General features: G+C 37.6%; 1 protein-coding gene across 1 annotated transcript in view; it reads right to left on the reverse strand.

Moving 5' to 3' along the window:
- Positions 1–27,625, reverse strand: part of CORIN (corin, serine peptidase) — a 225,053-nt gene that overhangs the window by 123,564 nt on the left and 73,864 nt on the right. The window contains 2 exon segments of the mRNA XM_043972400.1: positions 5,931–6,109; positions 19,234–19,444. Coding sequence (XP_043828335.1) covers positions 5,931–6,109; positions 19,234–19,444 — 390 coding nt within the window.

Here is a 27,625-nt window from a genome sequence, read left to right on the forward strand (position 1 = left end):
AACTTCATGAGATTTCCAAGAAGGATTGTATGTGTTACGGAAGCTTGAACCTTTTCTTCCCAGAAACAGTGTTTGTGCAAGAGGAAAATGTGTCCTTAGTTTAAGAAGGATGTTTCTGTAACAACTGCTTTTGCTGTAACTGCATAGTGAATACTCTTTCTAAAATCTAATTATGTCTGATTAATAATCAGTGGGGATCACATCAATGGGGTTCTAGGGTAAAGTACCAGAAACCCCGGGCCCTTGGGGTTACCCCTAGAACCCTGGAGGGAAGAAGTAGTTAGACTCTATTTAGAGACCTGGCCTGTGATTGTGAGAATGGGTTGTAAAAGTAGTCCCAGAAGGGGCTCAACTATTAAATCTAACTGTGTTCAAAAGTATAGATGAAGGGGCAGCTAGGTGGTGCAATGGATAGAGCACCGGCCCTGGAGTCAGGAGTACCTGAGTTCAAATCCGACCTCAGACACTTAACACTTACTAGCTGTGTGACCCTGGGCAAGTCACTTAACCCCAATTGCCTCACTAAAAAAAAAAAAGTATAGATGAAGATGGAAGGGTATATGTGAAAACTAAGAGGAGGTGTATAAAGTAAAATTAAAATTGTAGTAGGATTTGACATCTGGCGACAATTTCTTTTGATAAGACTTACCATTGAAGTAGAAAGTTTACAGGGGGCAGCTAGGTGGTGCAGCAGATAAAGCACCAGCCCTGGAGTCAGGAGTACCTGAGTTCAAATCTGACCTCAGACACTTAACACTTACTAGCTATGTGACCCTGAGCAAGTCACTTAGCCCTCACTGCCCCGCAAAAAAAAAAAAAAAAAAAGTTTAAAAACTGTTTGTCACCAACTCCTTCACAATGCTATCTATAATAATTTCTTTTTAGGTCTAATGGTAATATTTTATTTTATTTCCAATTACATATAAAGATAGATGTTTCCAACATTCATTTTTGTAAAATTTTGAGTTGCAAATCTTCCTCCCTTTTTCCCTCCCAAAATGGCAAGCAGATATATGATAGATATGTACACATGCATATATATATGTGTGTGTGTGTGTGTGTGTGTGTGTATACACTTAAAGAAAGCACTTCAAAGATATATTCCTGCACTTTCCCCTGCAATAAAGCAAATATCAGTTTTGTGCACACAGGCACTTGTACGTGCACACATGTAAACACACACACACAATTTCAGAGTATTTAATCGTCAGTACATTAAGGAGTCGTTAAGTGGTTGCTACCAGGATCCAGCACTAGACAAAACAAACAGAATGCCGGAGAAGGGAAGGAAAGAAAGGGGAGAAAAATAACCAAAGTTCTTTCATGGCTGGGGAGCTGTCCTTCAGACCTATAGAAATACAATTTAAATGCTACTTCCCTTGTGTGAATGCAGATGAGATGGAGGTCAAGGTTAGTTATATAGTCCAGAATGATTGATGAAACTTGACCTTCAGTCTCCTGAATTCTCACAACTCAACTATTTACTTTAAAATCTTTGAAACAGAATTCCCACAACATTACCATCATATCATTAGATTTCCTTTGCAGTCCCTAATGTCAATACAGAACAGAAATGATAGCTGAGTCTCTCTGTAATATAAATAAATCTCTGAGCTATGACTGGCACAGAGAGAACTAGGTGAAATTTTACTTGAGTTTTCTGACTTCTGCATTGGCAATAGCAGCTGTTCCACATTATAGGTTTTGTCTGAATTCAGTTTGTAAAGTGGTTCAAGTTCTCTGGAGACAAACACTACATAAACATAGAGTAGCAGTATAATCTTACTGATCCAATATTGGCTTGACCCAAGCTTTCCTGACTATTGTGTGGTGGAAAGAGGATGGAATAAGCAATTTTAAAACCTGGGTTCTAGGTCAACCTCTAAACTAAACCTGGAGATTACATGAGATGTATATTGGCATAAAGCAAGGGAGAGTAGTGATTCCAAGGAAGAGAAGGAGGAGTGGAGCCTGGAGAGGTGACTCCCTTGGCTTCATTCCACCAGTCTACTCAAAAATGAATAGGCAACTAGGATTAATCAGAGCACCATAGAAGCCAATGAAAGAGCCAGTTATATTGAGAAGCAGTCAGAGAGAACGGTCAAAAGTTGCTGCCAGTGTCAGAATTTTGAGTGGAAAAGCTGCAGCAGAGACAGTCCAAATTCCCAAGTTCCCTAATTGACTTGTCTCTGACCCTTCGGGAAGCTGTGAATGGAAAAGCAGATAGGAGACAATTAAGAGTAGAAAAACATTAGTGATACAAGGTAACTCCAACATTAAGGGCCCTTGCTGTTCCCATTGAGGGCTTTTGAGTCTAAGCAACTGAACTGTGTCTGTTGTTATTTATTTGTTACAGTAGTGTCCAACTCTTCATGATTCTGTTTGGTATTTTCTTGGCAGAGATACTGGTGTGGTTTGCCATTTCCTTCTCCAGTTCATCTTATAGATGAGGAACTGAAGCAAACAGGGTTGAGTGACTTGCCCAGGGTCACAGTTACTAAGTGTCTGAGGCTGGATTTAAACTCAAGAAGATGAGTCTTCCTGATTCTAAGCCCAGTGCTCTATCCAGTGAGTCACCTTGCTGTGTCTAAGAACACCTAAGTATAGGACATGACAATAATTTTTTCGGCGGGGCAATGAGGGTTAAGTGACTTGCCCAGGGTCACACAGCTGGTAAACATCAAGTGTCTCAGGCTGGATTTGAACTCAGGTCCTCCTGAATCCACAGCCGGTACTTTATCCACTGCACCACCTAGCTGCCCCCTATGCCAGTAATTTTTGAGCTGCCTAGGTCTGGGAGAAGATTTGAGCATAGAGGCTACATAACATTTGGCAATTTTTAAAAATACATTTTTTTAGTTCTTTCAATTCAATGGTAATAAGTAAAACAGTATATATGACTGAGTCAACTTGTGTGGGCAATTCCATTATGCTATGCCCATATGATTAGGATTCACTGAAATTCAGCACAGAAGGAGCCGAACCATAAGAGATTAACTAGGTAGATGATAGATTCCCCATAGATCACAATCCTAATTTAATGAGGCAACCACTACAACAAATGGAGGGCAAAAGTATCTGTTCTCTAAGAATCACAGAAAATCTGTGGGGGTTTTTCCCCAAGCACTCGCTAGCATTGGGTGGAGCACACAACCACTTGAGTGAGACTAATACTGTCTTGCCCATAGTCTATTGTTGAACAAATAAGGCAAGTTTAGTGGCCAAGAGCATTATAGTGGGTTGAATTATTATTGCTTTATCCATGAAGAGTGGGAGATAGAGAGGAAAGTCAACTTTCAAGGGTGACCATTGAGTAAATGGTTTTATTCAGTTCATTTATTGATTTCCTACATAGGCTTACATTACCGAATATGTCAACATCTTCTCTTTTTGCTCCTCCTAGAAAAATTGGCTTAAAACATATTGATTAAAATCTCTTTTCTGATGATCTAACAAAATGCCAATCAAACTCCTTATCCTTGTATTCATATTCATATTGCTCTTACATCTTTTTTTATCCTATATATATATGTCCTAAATGTAATATTAACTCCTTATGGTCAGAGAACATGAAGTTGCTGTGAATAAAATACTCCATAAACTTTCAAGTCCTACACAAATATAAGGAATCACTTTAGTGTGACACAATGGAAAGTAGACCAAGTCAGAACACTTGGGTTCTAAACCTGATTCTGTCAGCAATAGCATATATGACATGGGCCTCTCATTTAACCTGGTTGGGCCTTAATTTCTTTATCTGTAAAATGAAGGATTTAAATCAAATATTCCCTGTGGTCTCTTCCATCTCTTTTCTTCTGTTATTTTATAAGCCTCATATAGTGCCTAGAACAGTGCTATGTATGGATACAGTAAGTGCTCAATAAACAGTATTGACCTACCATTTGAAAACCAGAATAGATAAACTTATAAGTTATTTGGATAATTTAAAAAAAAATAAATGAGAGAGGGGAGCAGCTAGGTGGTGTAGTGGCTAAAGCACCAGCCCTGGATTCAGGAGTACCTGAGTTCAAATCCAGCCTCAGACACTTGACACTTATTAGCTGTGTGACCCTGGGCAAGTCACTTAACCCTCATTGCCCCACAAAAATAAATAAATGAATGAATAAATAGATAGATAGATAAATAAATAAATGAATGAATGAATAGATAGATAAACAAATAAATAAATACACAAATTAATAAATGGATAAATAAATAAATGAGAGAAAGAACTTTTGCTTTAGTACTAAGTGGCTGCCTACATTGAATTCACCAGACAACAGCTCGTATATTTTACTTGCATATATGTAGCTTTCATTTCTTATATATCCATTGATTCAACATTTTAAAAAACATTTTCTGTGTGCCGGGCACACAGTCAAGTTGCCAAGTGCTGTGTTTCTACCCTCAAGCACTTACAACTTCATAGAGGAGATTATAATACATGTTATGGAAACCATTAGATTACAAGTTCCTTAAGGGCAAGGACTGTGTCATTTCAGCCTATCTTTAGCACCAAGTCCAGGATCCTACAAATAGTAGCCATTTAATAAGTTTGTTGAACTCAATGATTTATACAGAAACCTCAATGACCCAGTGTCTTCTGGGAATTATGAGCTGGGCTGATTTTATACCCCATTAAAGATGTAGTTACTGAAAGACCAAGAGGACTCAGTTGGTTTTACTCATGCAGTAATTCTAGAGCATGGTTCCCAAATTCAAAATGATAATAAGGCTCTTAGGTAGTACAAAAATGGACCCAATCAGCACACTAATATATAGCACATAAATACAATTACACTAAATTAGAAATACATAATAAATACAAACTAGAAATTACACTGTCATTTTAAGTCAGGGTGCAAATAGTAAATAAAAGCTTACATTCATACAGTTATTTGTGAAGCACAACAAACATATAAAAATAAGTATGACACATTTTATTACCTTCATTTTACAGATAAATTAAAAAAGTCTCAAAAAGAAAAAGTGACTTGTCCAAGACCACGCTGTTAGTAAATGCCAGAGCCAGGAATTGAACTGGGGTCTTCCAGCTCTAAGTCCTAGTGTCCACACCACACACCTGAAACACATACACAGGGCAGCTAGGTGGTGCAGTAGATAAAGCACTGGCCCTGAATTCAGGAGGACCTCAGTTCAAATCTAGCCTCAGACACCTGACACTTACTAGTTGTGTGACACTGGGCAAGTCACTTAACCCTCATTGCCCCCTTCAAAAAAAATGAAAAATACACACACACACACACACACACACACACACACATCCTTACCAATTGAACCAAATAAGATAACTGTTTGATAGTTTGCACTATGCCCATCAAACAAGAATCAAAAAATATTTTCTTTAAATTCTAGAGTAATACACCATCTGGAACCATCTATCAGACCCATATCCAGTGCACTATCATAACAGAAATTCATTATCATTCCCAGAAAGACTGAAAAACAAATCACAAAATATGCATTGGAACTTAGCCCAAAGTAGTTCAGAAAAGCTCTGTATACTTTCAACCTGGAGTTTTGATTTGGAAGATTTTTTTGCTTATACAGTAACTTTCAGAGAATTCTCAAAGAATCATTAAAAGTTACATATAGTTTAATTCTAATTTTCATCTGTTGTCTTGTTCATTGTCTGTACTTTAAGCCTTGTATCAGCGAGCTAAGCCTTGCCAATGATATAGCATTTAAAGATAAAACCCCAAGGTTTAAAGGAATAGGAAAGAGGACAGGGGAAGAGGAAAAAGGAGATGGAGAAGTAGGAGGGAAGGAGGCATCTCTGAGGTTAACTTTCCCAGCTAACATCTGGAATCCCTCTAGTTCTCCACCCCAGGCTTTGGAGGGGATAATATTCTGTGACAGAACTCCCCTGAACCTTTTTGGTTGAAGAGAAATAAAACACAGAAACCTACATTGTTTTGCTCTTTCCTGCTGCGGGGAGAAGCAGACCCTCCCGATGTCACTTTCGCTGTGGTTTCTGAACTGTGAGCATTTGAGGAACTCAGGCCAGGAAGAATTCACCATTCCCAGGACTGGTTCACAGCCTTCTTTTGCAGTTTCACAAAAAGACCTACAGGGCAGGAGTCCATGACTAGAATAAAAGAAATATTTTTGAAATTTAATATTTTTTCCAAAATACATTTCTGAATACATATTTAAACAAAAATAAACACAAGCTCACACCACATGCCTTAACTCATAACTTACAAAAATGTTCTGTCTTAAGTAAGCTCATAATTCATTTATAATTTCCATGTGAAATAACTTTTGGATGGTAAAAGAAAAAAATCACAGCAATAAGAGAAAAGATTCACAATATTGCTCTAAGGAAGAGTCATTAAAATCATAGAATCTCTGAGTTGGAAAGGACTTTAGGGGCTGCCTAGTTAAGCCCTCTACCTAAATGAATCTCCTCAATAAAACCACTGAGAAGCAGCCATCCAGCTCTTACATAAAACTTCCTGTGACAATTTGCTGCCCATGAGTCAAACAATCATTTATTAAGCACTCACTGTATGTTGAGCACTGTGCTAGGCACCTGGGACACAGTGACAGGAAGGAAACTGTCCCTGCAGTAAAGAAGCTACATTTTATCAAGAGAAATAAGAGTAGGAAATACAAAATAAACACAGAACCAGTACACAATGGCTAAAGAGGAAGAACATTAGTATTGGGAACATTGAGAAAGACTTTACAAAGGGGCTGTGCTTGAGCTGAAAGTAAGGGATTCATTGAGGCAGAAGTGAAGAAGAAATATATTCCAGGAACAAAGTCTGGCCAGGTCAGAAACAAGAAGACAGGAGATGGAGTGTCCCATGTGAAGAATATCAAGGACAGCTTCAGGAGACCACAGAATGTGGAAAAGGGGAAAAGGAAAGGGAACACGCATTTATTAAATGTGTGCTGAGCACTTTACAAATACCCCCTATTTAATCCTCACAACAATCCTGAGAGGTGGGAAGGAAAATAACTTCTAATGAGGCCAGAAAAGTCCATTAGGATGAGGTTGTGAAGGCCTAAGGTCCAAACAGGAGTTTACACTGTGGCTAAAGGCAAAGGAGAAGCATTGGAATTTGGGTAGAGGAGTGACAAAGTCAGACCTATACTTTAGGAAAATCACATTGGCATAAAGACAGGAATAAGGAAGCTTGAGCCAGAGAGTCCAATGAGGAGGGTGTTCTGATAGTCCAAACAGAAGGTGATAATGGTCTGAATCCAATAAAGTGCCTATAAGAGTAGTAAAAAAGACAAAAGATACTGTGGAAGTAGAAAGGGCAAGGTTTGGCAACTGACTAGATATTTAAAGAGAAAATATGAGTAGTTCAGGGTAGAAACAAAGCAGCAAACCTGGGGAAATGGAAGTATGGTGGGTCTTTTAACGTAAGTAGGGAAGTTCAGAAGGTTAGGTTTGGTACATTGGGGGTGGGGAGGAATGAGTTCCATTTTGGACTTGTTGAGTTTGAGATGTCTATGTGACATCCAGTTTGAAATACCCAACGAGAAACTGTAATTCAAGCAAGAGATGGGTATATAGAACCCATCTTGATAACAACTAACCCATGGGTGTTGAAGAAGCCACTGATACCATAAAGAGAAAAGAGGACTATCTTAAATTAGGGAGCAAGAAGATATGAATGCTAAAATACTTAACAAACAGGAGAAGAATTAGGAGAGAATAGAGTTACAAAAATCAGAGAAGAGAAAGTATCTAGAAGAGGGTGGGTAGAGTCAAATGTTGCCAGTAAGTTCAGAAAGATGAGGACTGATAAAAGTTCATCAGATCTGACACGAGATCACTGATAACACAGGAGAAAGCAGTTTCACTTGAATTATGAGGTTGGAATCCAAATTCCAAAAGATTAATGGAAGCAATGAGTTAAACTGTTTTTGTGGGGTTTTATAGGAGGTTGGTAGAGAAAATAAGGAGAAATAGAGGACGATAGCTTTAGGGAATGATCGGACAAGTTTTTGTTTGTTTTGGTTGTCGGGGTTTTTTTAAGAATGGGAAGAGACTTGGGTATGTTTATAGGCAATACAGAAGGACCAAGTAGATAGAAAATCAAGTTTGGGGATAGGCAGTGCATTAGAGAGAGTGATGGCCAATGTCCAAATCTTAAGGGTTCTCAATACCAAGCAGAGATATTGTTATTATTTCCTAGAGGCATGAAGGAGCCACTGAGCCTTTTGAGCAGGGTAGGGCATCATCAGAGCTAGTAAGGGTGAGGAGTCTTACATTCACCCTGGTGGTAATGCACATCCACCCTACTGAGCAGAAGTGCTGAGGCAGTACCGGGTTCTCTATAATTCTCTGAGTATGGACAACCTCAGAACACTGAATACTCATTGTATGTGTGCGTGCCTATGTGTGTGTGTGTGTGTGTGTGTGTGTGTGTGTGTGTGTGTGTGAGGGGGGAGGTGAATTATTGTGTATTCACCTCATCAGCTTACATTCTTAAAGTTTCCTAGATCTAGAAATAGAGCCAATATGGGCTACAGTAAGCCTTGAACCCAGATCTCCCTGGCTTCAAGACCAGCTTTCTATCCATTGCATCATATTAATAAATGTTTGTTAAATTCTTAAATAAGTTCGATTTCCTTTTAGGTAATTCTACTTTATTGTTGTGGACTGCATCCTTTATGGTGGTTGGCAATACAAAGGGAATTGGAAGAATGTGGAAGTGTAAAAAAACATTTATTCTCCCAACTTGCAGGGGGCGGGGGGGGGGGGGGGGACCGGGAGAAGAGTGGAAGGGAATCAAAGAACATGTTTTGTTAATGATCTGTCAATAGGACCATCTTCAAATGATACAACTTGAAGCTGGAAAGGACCTTAAAGGTTAACAGAGTGCCTAGCACACAGGTGTTTAACAAACGTTGACTGACTGATTGATTGATTGATTTCCAATCCAACCTTCTCATTTCACAAATGATGGAAGTAAGGTCCAGGGAGATTAGATGACTTGTCTAAAACTAAAAAAATAGTTGTCTGCAAAGTTGGGACCATAATTCAAATCTCCTAACTTCCAGGCCACTATTGTTTTTATGCCAGTTCTTTTAAAGAAGACAGCTTTATTACCACTAAGCGATCATTATGAAAATGTGTCTATACGTTAACTCACACCATCCCTTCTGAACTTTTAAAGAGTCTATGTAATCAAGAGTGTTTTCTCATTCATTGTATTAGTAAATATAATGACAATATAAATAGATAAAGTCTGAAATAGAACGTTGTGGGAAATCTAAGTATGTAGCCTTTACACAGAAATGGAAATTCTTTTTGGCCACCCTCATTACCTCCATTAGGAAAATTGTTTGCCGACCTTCAAAATCACACATCTTTTTGGCATGAACATATTTCTCGAATCTTCATAAGGCGATTTAATTTTCAGATGAGGTATAAAGATATGACCAAGTTGGCCACAAAATTATCTACACATGTAAATAGTTAGGTTAATTTAGTAATGTAGACATAACCAGTGGGGCTTGATATTTTCAGGGATTAACCAAAGGATAGGGAACATTTCTGTCCCAAGATACCACTTATAAACTGATCCAGACTCTAACCACTGAAGACTTCCTATACAAAATAAATACCTAACTGTTATTCAGCAATTAGACAGATAATTTCAGTGGAGTTCTTGGCAGCAGGAAAATTACATCACCCAAATCACCACTATTTCCTTTTCCAATTCATTTCTAAGTTGGGAATTAGATTTTCCTTAACAGGAACTGAGACATATGTACCAACCAAATTCAAAACCATAACTTAAACAAGGCGATTGGAATTTTGTTCCATTGCATAGACATCTGTGGGTGGGGAAGGGAGAACCTTCCACTGTTTCTCCTCTGCCTTGGGGAGCACCCTGATCTCAAGCAGCTCAGCAACAAGAAGTTGGCAGAGATGGCATCTCCTGGTGAAACACTGCTCCTCCAGGCCAGACAGAAAGGCATCTTGGGAATGAGCAGCAGGCAGCTACGTGGCTCTCTGGATCATTTTCCACCCACAGAGGGAGTTCCCTTTTGTGGCTTTACTTCTCCAGCGATTTCATCTGACCAGAGGTGAGAAAGTACTTCAGAAGTCTGACGTTCTATGCCGGAGGAGAGGAATAACCCATGAGATGCAGGAGACTTAAGGACCTCTCTGGAAATAAGGAACAGACTAAAAGAGGGGGCAGGTGAGTCATGCCTCTCCAATCATGTCCAATCCAAAAACTGGGACAGCACAGCCCTAGAAGGCACAACAGACCAGAAAATACTCCTTCCAACCATGATCTCCACTACCACCATCACCCCCTGCCAAAAAAAAAAAATTTAACTTGTTCAGACCTCCTAGTTTCTGCTTTAACCCAATCACCATAGGTTGGTTTTAAGTGTTTCCATTACTAGCTCATTCTTGAAAAACCAGGGTGAACAATGTATCACCTTCCCCAGAGTTTTAAAAAATTTTTTAAAGTATGCCTGTTCATTTAAGTGAATGTATAGTTAATAGAATTTCAGGCAATAACACAAAAATGAATTAAAACAAGTAAGGCCAAATTGGGAAAAAATGTTTTGGGACACAACATCAACTCAACCCTGCCTCAACTCTGAATCTGTTCCACTGAGCTAACCCAGATTTTTGACATCTCCCATTCTTCTCCTTCTGAATTCAGAGTCCAAAAAAGGGTGTGTGTGTGTGTGTGTGTGTGTCCTTATTAAATCAGGTATAAGTCAATGACCATTATCCCAATCTGCCTCTTTCTGGAAAAGTGAGAATTCTGGCCCTCCTATACTGCTCATGTATCCTAAACTCATTTTTTAAAGAAATTCAATCTTGAAATGAAATTTGCTAAACCCTCCTGTTTTTTCCAAATTTCTGGGTGATCTTCCCTGGGAATATAATATGCACATTAAAATACCATTAAACCTTCCGATCTAAAATTAGGTTTTAAAGAAAAAACAGAGAATATGTTTCTCAAATGGTTCTCTTAAGACAAGTTCCTGGCTTAGAGACTCTAATTGCTAGAACAGTGCACATGAAGTAGTGTTAAGGCATTAATAACTAGTACATCTTTCAAACAACAAGAGAGACTTGGGGCTACTTGCTCGTGTTGTTTGTGGAATTGAGTTTTCTATAATGGGCTGGCCTAGTTTGCTTTTCAGCACTTTGGTGATACAGAGGAACAACATTTTGGCAAATAAATACCTCCATGCAAACAAGCAACCTTCCACCTACAAATAAACCCTGGCAAATGGAGACAGCCAGCTGTGATGATTGGAAATGCCATATTAGGGAGGTGATATCAGCACAGCAGTGAGGTGTGGATGTTGTAGAAATCCTTAACACAGACTAGGAAAAGATAAAGTAAAAGACACTGGCCTCATCTCTGTCACCAATGACAGAAACCTTTAACGGCTATGACAGTAGTGTTGCCAACACGTCTCTGCACTGCTCAGAAAATTATTGTAATGCTTACTTTAGTTAACACATACTAAGAATAGCTCACATGCACATATATAGGCTTTACAATTTCCAACAAAGCACTTTGCTCACAATAACCCTATAACAGGTGGTGTATGTATTACAAACCCTACACTATAGATGAGAAAATTGAGTCTCAGAGACAAAAGGACTTGTTTGGGTCACTGCTTTAAAAAGTAAGGAACTAAGGGCAGCTAGGTGGCACAGTGGATAAAGCACTGGCCCTGGATTCAGGAGTACCTGAGTTCAAATCCGGCCTCAGACACTTGACTAGCTGTGTGACCCTGGGCAAGTCAATTAATCCCAATTGCTTCACACACACACACACACACACACACACACACACACACACACACACAAAAGTAAGGAACTTTGATCCTCTCACACCAAATTCTTGATGTCACGAATGAAAAGGATATGTTAAAGTGCCCTGATCATTGTCTTATAATTATAAATATTTAATAAATTATAAATATTTAAATGACCCATATTTAAATAGGTTTTCCTTGCTTCAAGTAATAAATGTTTCTGTTCTTTATTATTTCCCCAAAATGAGAGGCAAACAGAATTTTTATAAATATGTACATACACATAAGTACATACATACATTGCATATATGTGTATATATCATATCACATATATAATGTTTATAAATTTACTAAAAATTATTTAGTAATCATCTTTTACACATCCTAGAGAAACCATGAAATTTTGGTAAGAATGACTAATACTTTTGTAGTGTGAAAAAGTTCTAATGACTTATTTGTTTTGCAAGTTGAAAATTTTTATATCAAATTTTGTTGAGGAAAGACAGTATTTTTGTTGTTGTTTAGTCATGTCTGTCTCTTCTTGACCCCATTTGGGATTTACTTGGCACAGAAACTGGAGTGGTTTGCCATCTCCTTTTCCAGTTCATTTTACAAATGAGGAAACTGAGGCAAACAAGACTAAGTGACTTGCCCAGAGTCACACAGCCAGTAAGTGTCTGAGGTCAGATTTTAGCTCAGGAAGATAAATCTTCATGACTCCAGGCCCAGCACCGAGGCTGCCCCAAATTAGATTTAGATGATCTTTAAGATCTCTTCTGCCCCCTAGAACTTACCACATGATAATGTTTGAATCTCAAAAGAAAATGACCCTAGAAAAGATCCAAAGGATAGCAAAAATAATTAAGATATCCACATGAATATGGACAAAATACTAAAGAATCGTTAGTCAAGACAATGAAGGCTATGAAGGAATATAATCCTTTTTTTGTGAGGCAATTGGGGTTAAGTGACTTGCCCAGGGTCACACAGCTAGTAAGTGTTAAGCGTCTGAGGCCGAATTTGAACTCAGGTCCTCCTGACTCCAGGGCCGGTGCTCTATCCACTGCGCCACCTAGCTGCCCCAAAGGAATATAATCCTAGTGAAAAGAACAAAGGACATAGGCAGCAGCATGGCAGGAACAGAGGGTGTGCTGCTTTTAGAGTCAGCAGACTTCGGATGGAATCCCATCCCTGTCACTTAGACATTGGGCAAGTTGCTTAACCTCCTGGGCTTCAATCCCCTCACCTACAAAGCAGGCAGACAGCATGACTCGCTAAGACCTCTCCAAGCTTTACATCCCCGTCCTTACAATTCAGGGTAAACACTAACTTGTCCATCAATCGGAGGCCAGCAGAAGCAATGGGGAGGATTTCTTAAAAGTCAAAGGACAGGCAAAGAAAAGGAAACACACTAACTGTTCCATCAAATAGTACAATGTGTGCAAAACCTCATCATCCCAATCAATGATCATAGTAGAACAGAAAAGGATTTCAAGAGGAGTCTGCATCATTTCAGAAATCCACTGTGTCTGTGTTATCATGGGAAAGAGAGGAAGTTTTAAGACTGTCTCTGGCCAATATTTTTTCCTATGCGAAGTAAAACAGTATCCTGTAAGTAAACTTTTGAGGTTGATGGGAAGAAATGAATGAATGAGCATTTATTAAGGGTCAAATATATACCAGATGTTTTACAAATATCATCACATTTAATCCTCACAAGTCCTGTGAGATATATGCTGTTATTATTTCCATTTTACAGTTGAGGAAAATGAGGCATAGAGTCTAAGTGACTTGCCCAGGGTCACACAGCTAATAAGTATATGAGGTCAAATTTGAACTCAGGTCTTCTGACTCCAGAGCCAGTGCTCCAACCACAGCACCAGTAACAGCATAGCTATTACGATATTCCTCCATAGAACATCTTCTGGTATCACTGTCAGAGACAGAAAAGTGATCTGAGTGAATTATCCAGTCTGGCATTTCTTATGTAGATAGATAGATAGATAGATAGATAGATAGATAGATAGATAGATAGATAGATAGATAGATAGATAGATAGATAGATAGATAGATAGATAGATAGATAGATAGATAGATAGATAGATAGATAGATAGATAGACGGACGGACGGACGGACGGACAGACAGATGTGTTTGTATGTATAATATATAACAATATATTATATGGGGGCATCTAGGTGGCACAGTAGATAAAGCGCCGGCCCTGGATTCAGGAAGACCTGAGTTTAAATCTGGCCTCAGACATTTGATACATACTACCTCTGTGACCCTGGGCAAGTCACTTAACCCTCACTGCCCTGCCAAAAAAAACCCCAACAATATATTATATGATATATGTACAAATGTATTTATACAAACATCGAATTTAGCTGGTTAGAACACAATGAAAAAAAAACACAATGCTATGTAATTTAATGTACTCAGACTATACCCAAGACCAATCTACATCCATAATTCTGACCAATTGCTTCACAGCTATCTGTCATAGATCACATGGGGGCTACACAGTTCATTGTAAATGGATCAAAGCAAATGGGGGGATCAGCACCACTAAAGGGGGCAGGAGGAGAAAATCCCACACTTAAAACAACATGTTCATGAAAAGCCAACTAGGACATAATCCAGTGAGTAGGCAGCATTATTTTGCTATATGGATGACATGATGATGTTCTTTTGAGACTTCCCAAAGTAGATGTGGCCGTGGGTATGGTAGGAAAGTAGAGCAGAGATTTTCCTGCTGTACTATTAGTTCTGCATAGGGAGATTTTACTACGCATAGTTTTAGAGGATGGTTATAGAGCAGCTAGTGCCATGGCTAGAGTCAGGAAGACTCCTTTTCTGGAATTCACATCTGGCCTCAGACACTTACTAGCTGTGTGACCCTGGCCAAGTCCCTTTGCCTCCATTTCCTCATCTGTAAAATGAGCTAGGGAGGGAAATGGCAAACCATTCCAGTATCTTTCTCAAAAAAAAAAAAAAAAACAAATAGGGTCACAAACAGCAGAACATAGCTGAAAACAACTGAACATGAATATGATTATAGCCAAAGCATTCCTATGTGTAATGCTCCTTCCTACAAATGATGGGTTTTTTCTCCTCTCCACCCAGAAAGGCAAGTTGCTAGCACGCTCTTGGTGTTGAAAAGGTGAACTATGGCATTTTTTAATGATAATTTAAACCACTTTCCCAGAGGAGCATATTTTCCTCATGTTGAGGATAAATAGAATAGAAATTACCCAAGTAACTTGCCTGGAGTTCCATAGTGATTTCACAGTTGGAACCAGAACCTAGATTAATGTGATAACACCTGCTGCAATAACAATAATCTGTTAAATTGATGACTTAGTTCAATTGCCTACACTGTCTTAGATTTATAATGCCCTTCCCTTTGGACTTTGGTGAACTTGATCTTTATTGTTTAGTCTGCCATTCTCTTTAGGAGAAAAAGTTTGTTGTGATCACTAACCAGATCTTTTAAAAATCTAAACATAAAAGAAAAGACACTGGATTTGGAATTAGAGGATCTGGGTTTGAATCCTGGCTCTATCTCATCATCACCATCATAACTGGTATTTACACAGTTCTTTAAAGCTGGCCAAACTGCTCTACAAATATCATCCCATTTTATATTCACAACAACCCCATGAGATAGGTTTAAGTATTATTCCCATTATACAGATCACGAAACTGGGGCAGACAGAGGTTAAGTGACTTGCCCAAGGTCACAAGGCAAGTAAGTATGTGAAGCCAGATTTTAACTCATTTGTTGTTGCTGCTACTGTTGTTTTCCTAACTTTCCAGAGATCTGTCCACTGAAACTCCTATCTGCCTTACTATTTGTGTGACCTCAGGGAAGTCACTTAATCTCATTCAACCTTTCTTGGCCTCAGTTTCCTAAACTATAAGATGAGGAGATCAGTCCAGATGGCCTCTGAAGTCCCTTCTAACCACAAATCTATGATCCTGTGATTTATGAGCCCAGGATCAGTAGCTCTCACTAACCTGAAAACATTAGGACTATCATCACAGAACCAAAGTAAATTTGGGCACAGCAAGGCATAGACTTGGAACACAAGTGATTTAAGACATGTTAGAATAATATTAAACCACCTCTATTGCAGTTGGGATGGTAGTCTTTTTTATGCAATTCTCCAGAGATTCCTTCTAACCCAAAGATTCTGTTTCCCATCAATATTTAAAACACTTTCCAGCACTGATGGGATGGGAAATTAACGAATTACAAAAGACACATGGAATGCTTTCTTCCTTGTTCACGGATGTTTTGCTTCTTTAACCTCATGAAATAATCCCCTAACAAATGGGTTTTCAGATTTAATAAATTATGGCAATGAATTACTATTATTTTAATTGTATTCATGCCTACAGTTGTACATCAACAAATAATAGTGGACAATTTATTACCGAGGACAAAAGAAATAAATTATGTGACTGACTTTGCTAAGATCTACAGTTGGTACATTTTTAGCAGTATAACAAACCATTTCCAAAACATACTGGATGTGTCCTTTGCAGAAAATTTCTGAGCAAATCTTTCATTACATAAACATGAGCAAAGATTAAAAATGGCTTAGGCAGACTGTTTGAATTACTCACATTTAGAAACTAGCTCTCAATTCACAATATTAAACATAATTTCTTAAATCATCAGTCGTCTGTTTTATGTATAGTGCTAAAAGGGAGGGGAGAGGAGTGGTTTAAAAACATTGATGTCGTGTAATATGGGGCTGAAGGGAAAGGAGAGAAAGACCATGATTAGCCAGTATCTCAATAACGAGCCTCTTCAGATATAGCCAGAAAACTGCTACTTCCCAGTTACTGAATAAGTACAGATAAAAGAATCAGCTAAGAACAAATCGACTTTCAGAATATATTGCTTGCAAATAAAGTCCCAATAAGTTATTAATAAAACATTAGCAATAGCACTCAAGTAAAATATGATATTTAAGAGTGGAGTATTAAACAAAAGTTGCGATTACCACTAAGATATGAGGAAAGAGAGGTCTCTCTCTGATAAAATTCCTTTTTGTATAAAATTCAATAGGAAAAAAACTCCTTTGAATAACTTTGCTGCCTACAGCTTTCCTTTAGTCATATTTTTGTGATCTGGTTTTTCCCAGATCTCTTTAGAATAGAAAGTCGAGATGCACTGGAGATGCACGGCTGTGCACTTGTTGACGATAAATGTCTACTGTCTCTTTAATAATGGGCACCATGGGCAGAGAACACTGATGCCAAGAATTTCTGCAACTTGTCAAAGAATTAACATAGTCCCTGCTAAGAAGGAAGATTTAAACATCAGCATTTAAACATCAGTGTGTGTATGTTTAAAATTGCCTCTGGTTATTGTGTGGGGTTCAAACACAGACCCATCATCCTATCAACAAATGATTAAAGGATACAAAGAGTTTCTGGCTTAGAAAGGAAGTCAGCTGGGCCCCCCAAACCCTCCTTACACCAGTGTTTCTACCACTATGATCCCAAGAGTATTTATTAGAGCAAATAACCATCTTAAGTTTTTTTGTTTGCATTTATTGTTGTCAATCATGTCCAACTCTTTGTGACTCCATTTGGGGTTTTGTTAGCAAGGACACTGGAGTGGTTTTCCCTTTCCTTCTGTTCATTTTACAGATGAGGAAACTGAGGCAAACAGGGTTAAGTGGTTTACCCATCATCACAAAGCTACTAAGTGTCTGAGGCTGCTTGTGAACTCACAAAGATGGATCTTTACTGTCTCCAAGTCCCGCATTCTATGTACTGTGCCACTGTAGGAAATATTTAAAATCAGTTCTTTAAATATGTAACACAAACTATTAAAGATCTAAAAGAAAGCAATTTTTTGGATATATATCATTTAAAGTCCTCCCATTATCTACTCCAGGCTAAATTCTGAACCTCATAAAACATATTTTTTTCTGAAGCATAAGAACTCTTTTTTTGTCTAGTTAGGGATGTACTATACAGTAAACTAAGCTTTCTTACAATAAAGAAAATACCATTGATAATTCCAAGTATGAAAAATGATATTTATATTTGAAATGCAGAGGTTTTTCTCAGCATATTTAATCTTCATGATTTTGTTTTGCTTTTGATCTTAAAATTATTTTCCAATTCTTCAGCACAAATTCACACATTTAACATTCAAATAAACATATATAAAGTACCTACAAAATGCACTGCTTAGTACTAAGGGTTGGGTCAGTATGAAGTATGCAGATAAGTAAGACACTACTAGGCCTTTAAAGAACTTAGTAAAAAGATATAAAGTAGATCAAATAATAACTAGTAGCATCAGTCTGAAATTTTGCTGAATTGGATTAAATATATGATTGGCAAGAGGTATTTGAAAGCCTATTAGCCCCAAGAGTAAAACCTTGTCATACTACCAATTGTAGTGTTCCATAGCCTAAATTGGAATTGGGGAAAGTTGCCCCAAATTTATCCTGAAGATAAATAATTAAGTTTAACTAGAATACTATAGTGGACAGCTAGTTGACTCAGTAAGTAGAGCACTGGCTCTGGAGTCAGGAGGACCTGAGTTCAAATCCAGCCTCAGACACTTGACACTTACTAGCTGTGTGACCCTGGGCAAGTCACTTAACCCCAATCGCCTCCTACACAAAAAAAGTTGTCTGTTCCTTTCACTGCACCATTGTGGGAGAAAAACTGCCAGTACTCCTTATTGTCAATCCTACATTTTTAATTCACAGAGACCAGTTACTAACTTTCTTTCCCTTGAAAGTTTCTACAGCTCAACTTTTTTTTTTTTTTGCAAAGCTTGTTCCTAAATGCTATGGGCTTTTTAAAAATGATTCCTGGAGACTGTGACAACAAAAATTTTTACTAAGTAAATAAATGTCTTATGTCTCCCAGTTAAGACACATTATAAAAACTAATCAAATAAACACAAATACTATAGAATCCCATCTGTATTGAAAGTTAGATTCATACACAGTACAGTTCCATATGAAATTTTGACATTTTTAAAAATAAAAAGTATTTCCGTTTATATGTGGATATTTAGCACACACTTAGAAATTGATATGCTTGGTATTACAGATATTATATATAACTAGATCACATATCCTCCACTGATGAAAGTGAAAGAAAAATCTCAATTTTAGAGAATTCCACTATCTAGTCATTATTGAGAATTTTTTATACATCAATGTAGTTATGCTAATTAATTTTTTCTGTGATAAAATTACACAAGAGTCTTCATTAATTCTAGTTTTAAAAGAACTGTAATTAGTTATGACTGCTTGCTTAAGGAGTAATGGTAGATGGGAGTGGTTTCTATTATAAGCCAAGAAGTGGTAGATATTACAAAACAGTTGTGTTTTGGTTAGATGGTTAGAATTCTGCTATTACTGGTTCTTTTCAATGAATGACTTTTGTTTCCAAATACCTGTCATCACCATCGCTGATGCACTCAGGGAAAGCAATGCTACAGCCAAACAGCATGATGTGCTGATAGCAGCTGAGGCGGTTGAGATAACTGAAGAACTTCAGGAACTTTTCCAATTCAATTCTTTTCACAATGGAAAGAATAGATGTCAAAGTGGTGTGGTTGTAAGGCAACATTTGACACTGGCTATTAACAATATTTACACAAGCACCTGTAAAATAAGAAAAAATCAAATTTAAGATGCGACAAGCCAGATTTTGAAACAATGCACTATCGCGTAAGACAGATTACTGTGGCTATATGCAAAAGATACAAACTGAAAAGGATATAATAGTGATTAACATTTAAACCAAACTTCAAAAATGTTTTAAGAGTACTTCATGTTCATGATCTCATTGGAGCTTCTTAACAATATTAGGTAGGGATAATGGCTTATGGTATATCATATCCAGTGGGTCCTCACAGATGCTGAGCACTTTTTAGTCTTTGTTCAATCAATATCAGTTCTTTCTCTGGCAGTGGATAGTATGTTTCTTCATTAGTCCCTTGGGATTGTCTTGGATCATTGTATTGCTGAGAGTAGTTGTCATTCACAATTGCTCATAGAACAATACTCTCCTTAAAAATCCCCACTGATAACACCCAGCACACATATACACACACACAATTTCACACACTTAAAGCAGATGGATTAGTTTCCTACTTCATGGAGAAAAGTCCGTTCAATTCAGTTCATAATATAACAAGTAGCATGGCCTAACAGAGGACTTATGAAAATTGCAACCCATCTACAGAGAAAGAAGTGATAGTATCTGAAAATAGATGGAACACATTTTTTTTCTTTTCTTTTTTTTTCTTTTTTGGTGAGGCATTTGGGGTTGGGTGGCTTGCCCAGGGTCACACAGCTAGTAAGTGTCAAGTGTCTGAGGCTGGATTTGAACTCAGGTTCTCTGGTGGGTGTTGGGTTGTCTGGGGGGCCGGATTTGGCTCGGGTGCTCCTGTTCCAGGGCTGGTGCTCTGTCCACTGCACCACCTAGCTGCCCCTGGAAACACTTTTTTTTTTAATTTTTTCTCTTTGGACAATTCCTCAGTTTTGAAGTTTTGGGAGTTTTTTGACTGTTTTCTCTCACAACCTAGCTATGTGGGAATGTTTTCCATGACTACTCACGTATAACTATTTGAAATGCTTGAGTTCTAGTGGGGTGGGGGGTGGGATGGGAGGAGGAAAGAGAAGTTGGAATAATTTTTTTTAAAAAAATTGGTGTTAAAATTTGTTTTTACATATATTTTGGAAAATAAAATTCTATTCAAACGAAAAAAAAGTTAAAATCTCATCTTGAAACATGACAAATCACTTGGTTCCTCAGGTTTCCTCATCTATAGAGTTACATAATAGTGATTGCAATGTTCTTCCAGCAGGGTTATTGTGAATAAATAGCAATGCCAAACCTTATGAATATATTTATTATTAATTATAATTAATATTCTTATTCTCACCTTATATTTTATGAAGTGCATATAGAAAATGGTCCCCAAGACAGGTTTGCTATCCTATTGGCTATTTTTCAACTTAATGTTCAGTGGACTGTTATTGCAGGTGGATAAAAATGACTGCTTCTTTGTAACTGAGTAAAAGTATTTAGGGTGTAAGCTCATCTTCTATAAGGCTCATGGAAAGGGCCTTTGGAATAACCCAGTAGCAAACAGCATGAGATTGATATGTACCTCATCTTGTTCCCACATGGTTCTAATTTCTTCTTCTAGGCCTCTGTATTTTGAGAAATTGCATTCCATATGGATTTGAGATTATGAGTGCTATTATTATTGTTATTACAGGAACTTAGGGCATCATTCAGTCCAATCTTATTTTAAAGAAAACTGGATACAAAGGAGTTTAAATAATTTAGATTCTACAGAATTAAACAGCAGTGTTTTGATTCAAACTCAACTTAGATCCCAATCTTCCCAATAAATGACATAACTCTTGGTTAAATTCATACACCTTTTATTAAGGACCTACTATGATTAAAGCTATCCAACAGGAGCTTCCTTAATCCTCTGCACTCCTTGAAACTTCTCAGCATTACCACCTCTCTCTTTTCCTTTCTTCTCATCTCCAAGTAGAGGCAGCCCAACTTCTTCACCATTGCCCATCTAACTTTACCTTGGCTCCATTCCCTTCTACTCATCCTGAACTTTGTTGCAGCAAGCAACAAGGAAGGCATTATTTTCTCTCTTTCCACAGGCTCCTTTCTATGTGCCTACAGACATGCTCAGCTCTTCCTAATCGACAAAAGCTTCCCCTTCATCCTCTATATTCTACCTGAGCACTGTTCAATCCTACCCTTGCAATCTGACTTTTGTTCACATGACTCAACAGAAACTAATTTCCTAACCAATGACTTTTTCGGCAGTCATCATAACTGAGAAAGCTAGGTACTAGATACTAGTTCAGAGGTTTGATGTCAGATAAGGAAGAACTTGAATGCTAACTCAAAACAGAGTATCAGAGAACTCAATGAACCCAGCCAGATTGCAGGAGACCTTTGTCCAAAAAAAGGACAGGATAGAAAGTGAATAGGGAGTATAGTTCTAGCCAACTTAGGGGATAGCCACGTGAGAAAGTATATGGATAGTCATTATGCTGACGGTTGGAAACAGTAGGCTAGTTCAGATAGAACATAGTTTGCAAAGGAAAAGCAATATGAAATAAATCTGGGAAGATGGTGTTGTTGTTGTTGGCTAGTGGAAGTGATGGAATTTCAGCTGAGCTATTTAAAATCCTAAAAGATGATACTATTAAAGTGCTGCACTCAATATGCCAACAATTTTGGAAAACTCAACAGTAGCCACTGAACTGGAAATGATCAATTTACATCTTAGTACTAAAGAAGGGCAATGCCAGTGAATATTCAAATTACCAAACAATTGCCCTCATTTCACACACCAGCAAGGTTTGCTTAAGATTCTGCAAGCTAGGCTTCAACCATATGTGAACCAGAGAATTACCAGAAAATAAGGCTGGTTTTCAAAGAAGCAGAGGAATTAGAGACCAAATTGCCAACATTTGCTGGATTTGGGGGAAAGCAAGGGAGTTCCAGCAAAAACATTTACTTTTGCTTCCTGACTACACTAAAGCCTTTGACAATGTGGCTCACAACAAAAAAAAGTAGGAAATCCCCAAAGAATTAAGAGTACCAGATCATTCTATTTGTCTATTGAGGAATCCGTATGTAGGTCAAGAAGTAACAGTTAGAACTAAAGTACAGAATAAACTGATTTGAGATTGGGAAAGGGAGTATGACAACGCCATATCTTGAGCCACTTTATTTAAACTTATATGAGAGTATATCATCAAAAATGCCAAGGCAGAATGAACCAAAAGTTAAAATTAAGGCATCCAGGGAGAAGTAGCAACAATCTCAGATATGCAGATGATACAGTCTGATAGCAGAAAGTGAGGAGTAATTAAGAAATCTCTTGATGAGGGGTGAAAGAGGAGAGGGGTAAAGACTGGTTTGAAGCTTAAGATAAAAAAACCAAAGATCTCGGCCATTGTTACATCACTTCCTGACAGAGGAAGAAGAAATGGAAGCAGCGTCAGATTTATATATTCTTGGGCTCAGGGATCACTGTAGAAAGCTATTGCATCCATGAAATTACAAGGACACTTGTTCCTTGGGAAAAAACAGCTATGGAAAGATCTAGATAGTTAAATAAATATCCATAAAGTTAAAGCTATGGTTTTTCCATTAGCAGTGTGTAGTTGCGACAGTTGGACTATAAGAAAACCCAAATGCTGCAGAATCAAGTGCTTTGAACTGTGATACTGGAGAAGACTTCAGAGAGTCCCTTAGACAGCCAAGGAGATCAAATTAGTCAATCTTAATGAAATTAATTCAGATTATTTAGTGGGAAAGACAAATAATAAAGCTGAAGCTTAACTTCTTTGGCCACACAATGAGAGGACAGGACATGTAGAAAAGAGCCTGATGTCGGGAAAGACTGATGGCAAAATGAAAAGGGGATTGCACAGGATGAAATGGATAGGTAGTATAGTGGAAACAACAAACATGAACTTTGAGACACAAGGGAGGACAGAAGGGTCAGACATGCTATGGTCCATGAAGTCATGAAGAGTTAGACATGACTGAACTGGAAAGGTGGGTTGGAACAAAATTTTGGAGGGTTTTCATTAATAGATTGAAGAGTTTGTATTTTATCATAGTCAAAGGGAAGCCACTGGAGAATTTTGAGTAGTAGATTGACACAATTATAGGTGGAAATATTGAATTGGTTATAGGGGAGAACCTACTGAAGGAGAGGTAGGACTAAATTATCTCTGAGATCCTACAACTCTCAGATTATATGATTCTGGAGTAATTTATATTGTTTCACACTTCTAACGTACTATGGTCCTATGAATTTACCTGGAGAAACAGAACATGCACTCAGTAATTAGTTGAAATAGAAAGAAGTATTGGGGCAGCTAGGTGTGCAGTGGATAGAGCACCGCCCTAGTGTCAGGAGGACCTGAGTTCAAATCCAGCCCCGGACACTTAACACTTACTAGCTGTGTGACCTTGGGCAAGTCACTTAACCCTCATTGCCCAACCAAAAAGAAACAAAACAAAAAAAAACAAATGAAAAAAGTATAAATGATTAGATGCATACATGAATACTATAGACAATTTTTCCAGTGCCTAGCATAGTATCCTGTATTTAAAATGTTCTTAATAAATTTTTGCTTAAATAAGTTTCAGGAATTTAGAAAAAAGGGTAATGTGCACTAGGAGCAATTTGGGAAAGCTTGAAGGAGATGTAACTTGAGGTAAAGCTGGAGGGAGAGATTTAGTTTGAAGGGAAGCAGGGAGAAAATACTTTGTGAAGAAAATGCATGAGTGGGGGGCAGCTAGGTGTACAGTAGATAAAGCACCAGACCTTGATTCAGGAGGACCTGAGTTCAAATCCAGCCTCAGACACTTGAGGCTTACTAGCTTTGTGACCCTGGGCAAGTAACTTAACCCTCATTGCTCTGCAAAAAAAGAAGAAGAAAGATAAGAAAAAGAAAATGCATGAGCAAAAGTCACAGAACCTGGAATGAGCCTTGCAACTGGTAATTAGAAAGAAGAATAAAGAACTGCGTGTCCTGAAGAGTAGAGCAGAATAATATAACAAAAGTAACTGGGTGTTTGACTAGAGTCAAAAAAAAAACCCATGAGAATGAAGATCACTGAAATTTTCCCAATTCCAGGAAATATTCAACTCAAATCCTTTGGCTTATTTACTAAGACATATATGATTTCATTATCTTTGTGTTCACATGAGTGGCAAATATCATTATTATTATGGGAGTGATCCAATCTTTCTCAGAATCAAACTGCAACATTAGATTTTTTTTGTACATTAACTCCTGTAGCAATGGATTTTCGCAGGCTTACTCCATGCTGTGCTCCATGTGAAAGCATTTCTTCTGTGGGTTGCAATGGCACAGTACTTTTGGAAATTTGCCACATCTGTTGTTCCAACTAACTGTCCTGGACAACATGAAAGACAGTGGGAAAAGTTTCTTTTCCTTCCATTATATGTCTTTAAACTTTTCAAGTCAGAGCACTTAGAGACTAATGCTGATATGATATAGGTCAGTGCTACTTAATGGGATATGAAAAAGCAAATGTGTACAAATAACTACAATAACTCTGTGTGATACATTGTTTGTATAAGAAAAGGTCTGACTGACATCCTTTCAAATAAAAACTATGTAAATTAGAGGAAAAGTAAAATACCTAGAAGCTGACCTGAAAACAAAAACCAGAAAACTTGCTGTAAAGAACAATTAAATGAAACTGGTTGCTCAGTTCATCTTGGAGGCAGTGTGGTACAATGAAAAACACACTGGATTTGTAATCAGAGGACCTAGGTTCAAATTCTGGTTCTGCCATTTATTACCTATGCCTGGTCAAGTTTCTTATTGTCCCCAATTCTCGACATCCTTATCTATAAAATAAGTCGACTAAAATAATCGACTAGATCAGCAGTGTCAAAGGGTAGACTATCATACATAAGGAACCCTGGGGGCACCTATCGACTTAAAAAATACACATTGATATTCTCCATATTCTATTCTATTTTTTTATTTTGATGATTGTATCCCACTTATATTTTCATCAAATTTGAGCTTCACTGGGGAGGGGTGCCTGCAAATGTGACATGCAGTCTGTCTGTTGGATACCTCTGGATCAGATGATCTCCAAGGGTCCATTTCAACCCTAACATATGACCCATTAAGAATATAATTGAGGGGAGCTAGGTGGCACAGTGGATAGAGCACTGGCCCTGGATTCAGGAGGACCCGAGTTCAAATCTGGCCTCAGACACTTAACACTTACTAGCTGTGTGACCCCAGGCAAGTCACTTAACCCCAATTGCCTCACTAAAAAAAAAAAAAAAAGAATAAAATTGATGCCAGGATAGGGTTCTAACTCAAATGCTAATATTTCTTTATCATAGAGTAAAGGAAGAAATAAAATAACACTACTAAAAAGTGACCATTTTTTAAAAAATATATATTTTATTTGGTTTAATTATCCAACATCTGCCTTCTCATTCTCCCACACCAACCCTCTAACTCTAACTGATAACATAAGAAAAGCAAAATCCATTGCAAACATGTAGTCAATCTAAGCAAATTACTACATTTTTTATGTCCAAAAAATAAGGTAGTCCCATTCTGCATTGAGTCCTTCACATCTCTGTTAGGAGGTGGATAGTCCCATTTCATCATGAGTTCTCTGGATTCCTGGTTGGTCATTATGCTGATAAGAGTCAGCACATTTGTATATCATAACTTTTTCATCATTCCCATTATGTTGTATTATAATAATTCTTATTATAATATTTATGTTATGATTATATATTATATATCTATTATAGGCACTCCCTCAGATTCCTGTTCTTTGCTTCTTCAAAGGAAGAATAAATATTTTTTGCATCCTTATAATTTGTTTTGCCTAGGGACTGATTCTTCCCTTAACCTACCCTCCCTTCAATTCCTCCTCCCCTCCTATCTCCTTTCTCTCCTATTTTCATGTTGAGTGAAATGTTTTTCCTCTACTGAATTCCCTAGGGGGCAGCTTAGATGATGCAGAGAATAAAGTGCTGGCCCTGGCTGGACTTAAGAGAATCTGAGTTCAAATGTGGCCTCAGACACTTACTAGTTGTGTGATCCTAGGAAAGTCACTTAATCCTGTTTGCCTCAGTTTTCTTATCTGTAAAATGAGCTGGAGAAGGGAAGGGTAAACCAATACAGTATCTTTTCCAAGAAATCTCCAAATAGAGTCATGATGTATAGGTAAAACAACCCAACTTTCTGTGTATGTATTCTTCTTTTGATTCATTCAGATGAGAGTGAGGTTCAAGTGTTAAGTGTTCTCCCCATGCTCTCCTCCTTTATCTAGATGTGCATTTGTGCACCCTGATTACATGAAATAATTTTCCCCACCTTCCTTTATATTCCGTACAATTTATTCCTCTTCCTTTCTCTTTCAATTCTTTTCTAAGGTTATCGAGATACAACAAACTATTCCTAGGTTTTGTTTAAAGGGATTCCTTCTATGAACCTTAATGATGATAGAATCAGAAGGGACATACATACATATATTATCTCACCATATTTGAATGTAAGTACTTATCTTTGTTTAGTCCTTTATCATTTGTTCATTTGAGTTTACCTTTTTGTTTCTCTTCACTCCTATGTTTTGACTTCAAGGTCTCCCTGCAGCTCTGGTCTGTTCATCAGGAATTCTTTGGAAAACCTCTGTTTCATTAAAGATCAATTTTTTCCCCTGTAGCATTATACTCAGTATTTCTGGACAAGTTTTTCTTGGCCGTAAGCCCACATCATTTGTCTTCTGGAATATGATATTCCAAGTTTTCCACTCCTTTAGAATGGTGGCTGCTACACCCTGTGTGATCCAGACTGTGGCTCCTTAGTACTTAAATTATTTCTTTCTGGCTGTTTGAATTGGCTTTTTTTTTTCTTTAACGTGAAAGCTCTGGATTTTGGCTATAATGTTCCTGGGAGTTTTCATTTTGTGGTTTCTTTCAGAAGGTGTTGGAAGGTTCTTTTTATTTTCACTTTTCCTTCTGTTTCTAAGAGATCTGAGTACTCTCATTTTTTTCATTTTTATTTCATTAAATATTTCCCAATTTCATGTAAAAAAATTAACATCCTTATTTTTAATTTGAGTTCCAGACTGTAACTCCTTAGTATGTAAATTATTACTCTTTTAAATTACTCTTTCTTCTGCTCCTCCCCTCTCCTTGAGAAGGTAAGCAATTTAATATTGATTATACATATCAAGTCATGCAAAACACATTTCTATGTTAATTC

This window comes from Dromiciops gliroides, chromosome 6, assembly GCF_019393635.1.
Source record: "Dromiciops gliroides isolate mDroGli1 chromosome 6, mDroGli1.pri, whole genome shotgun sequence".
NCBI classification, from domain to species: Eukaryota; Metazoa; Chordata; class Mammalia; order Microbiotheria; family Microbiotheriidae; genus Dromiciops; species Dromiciops gliroides.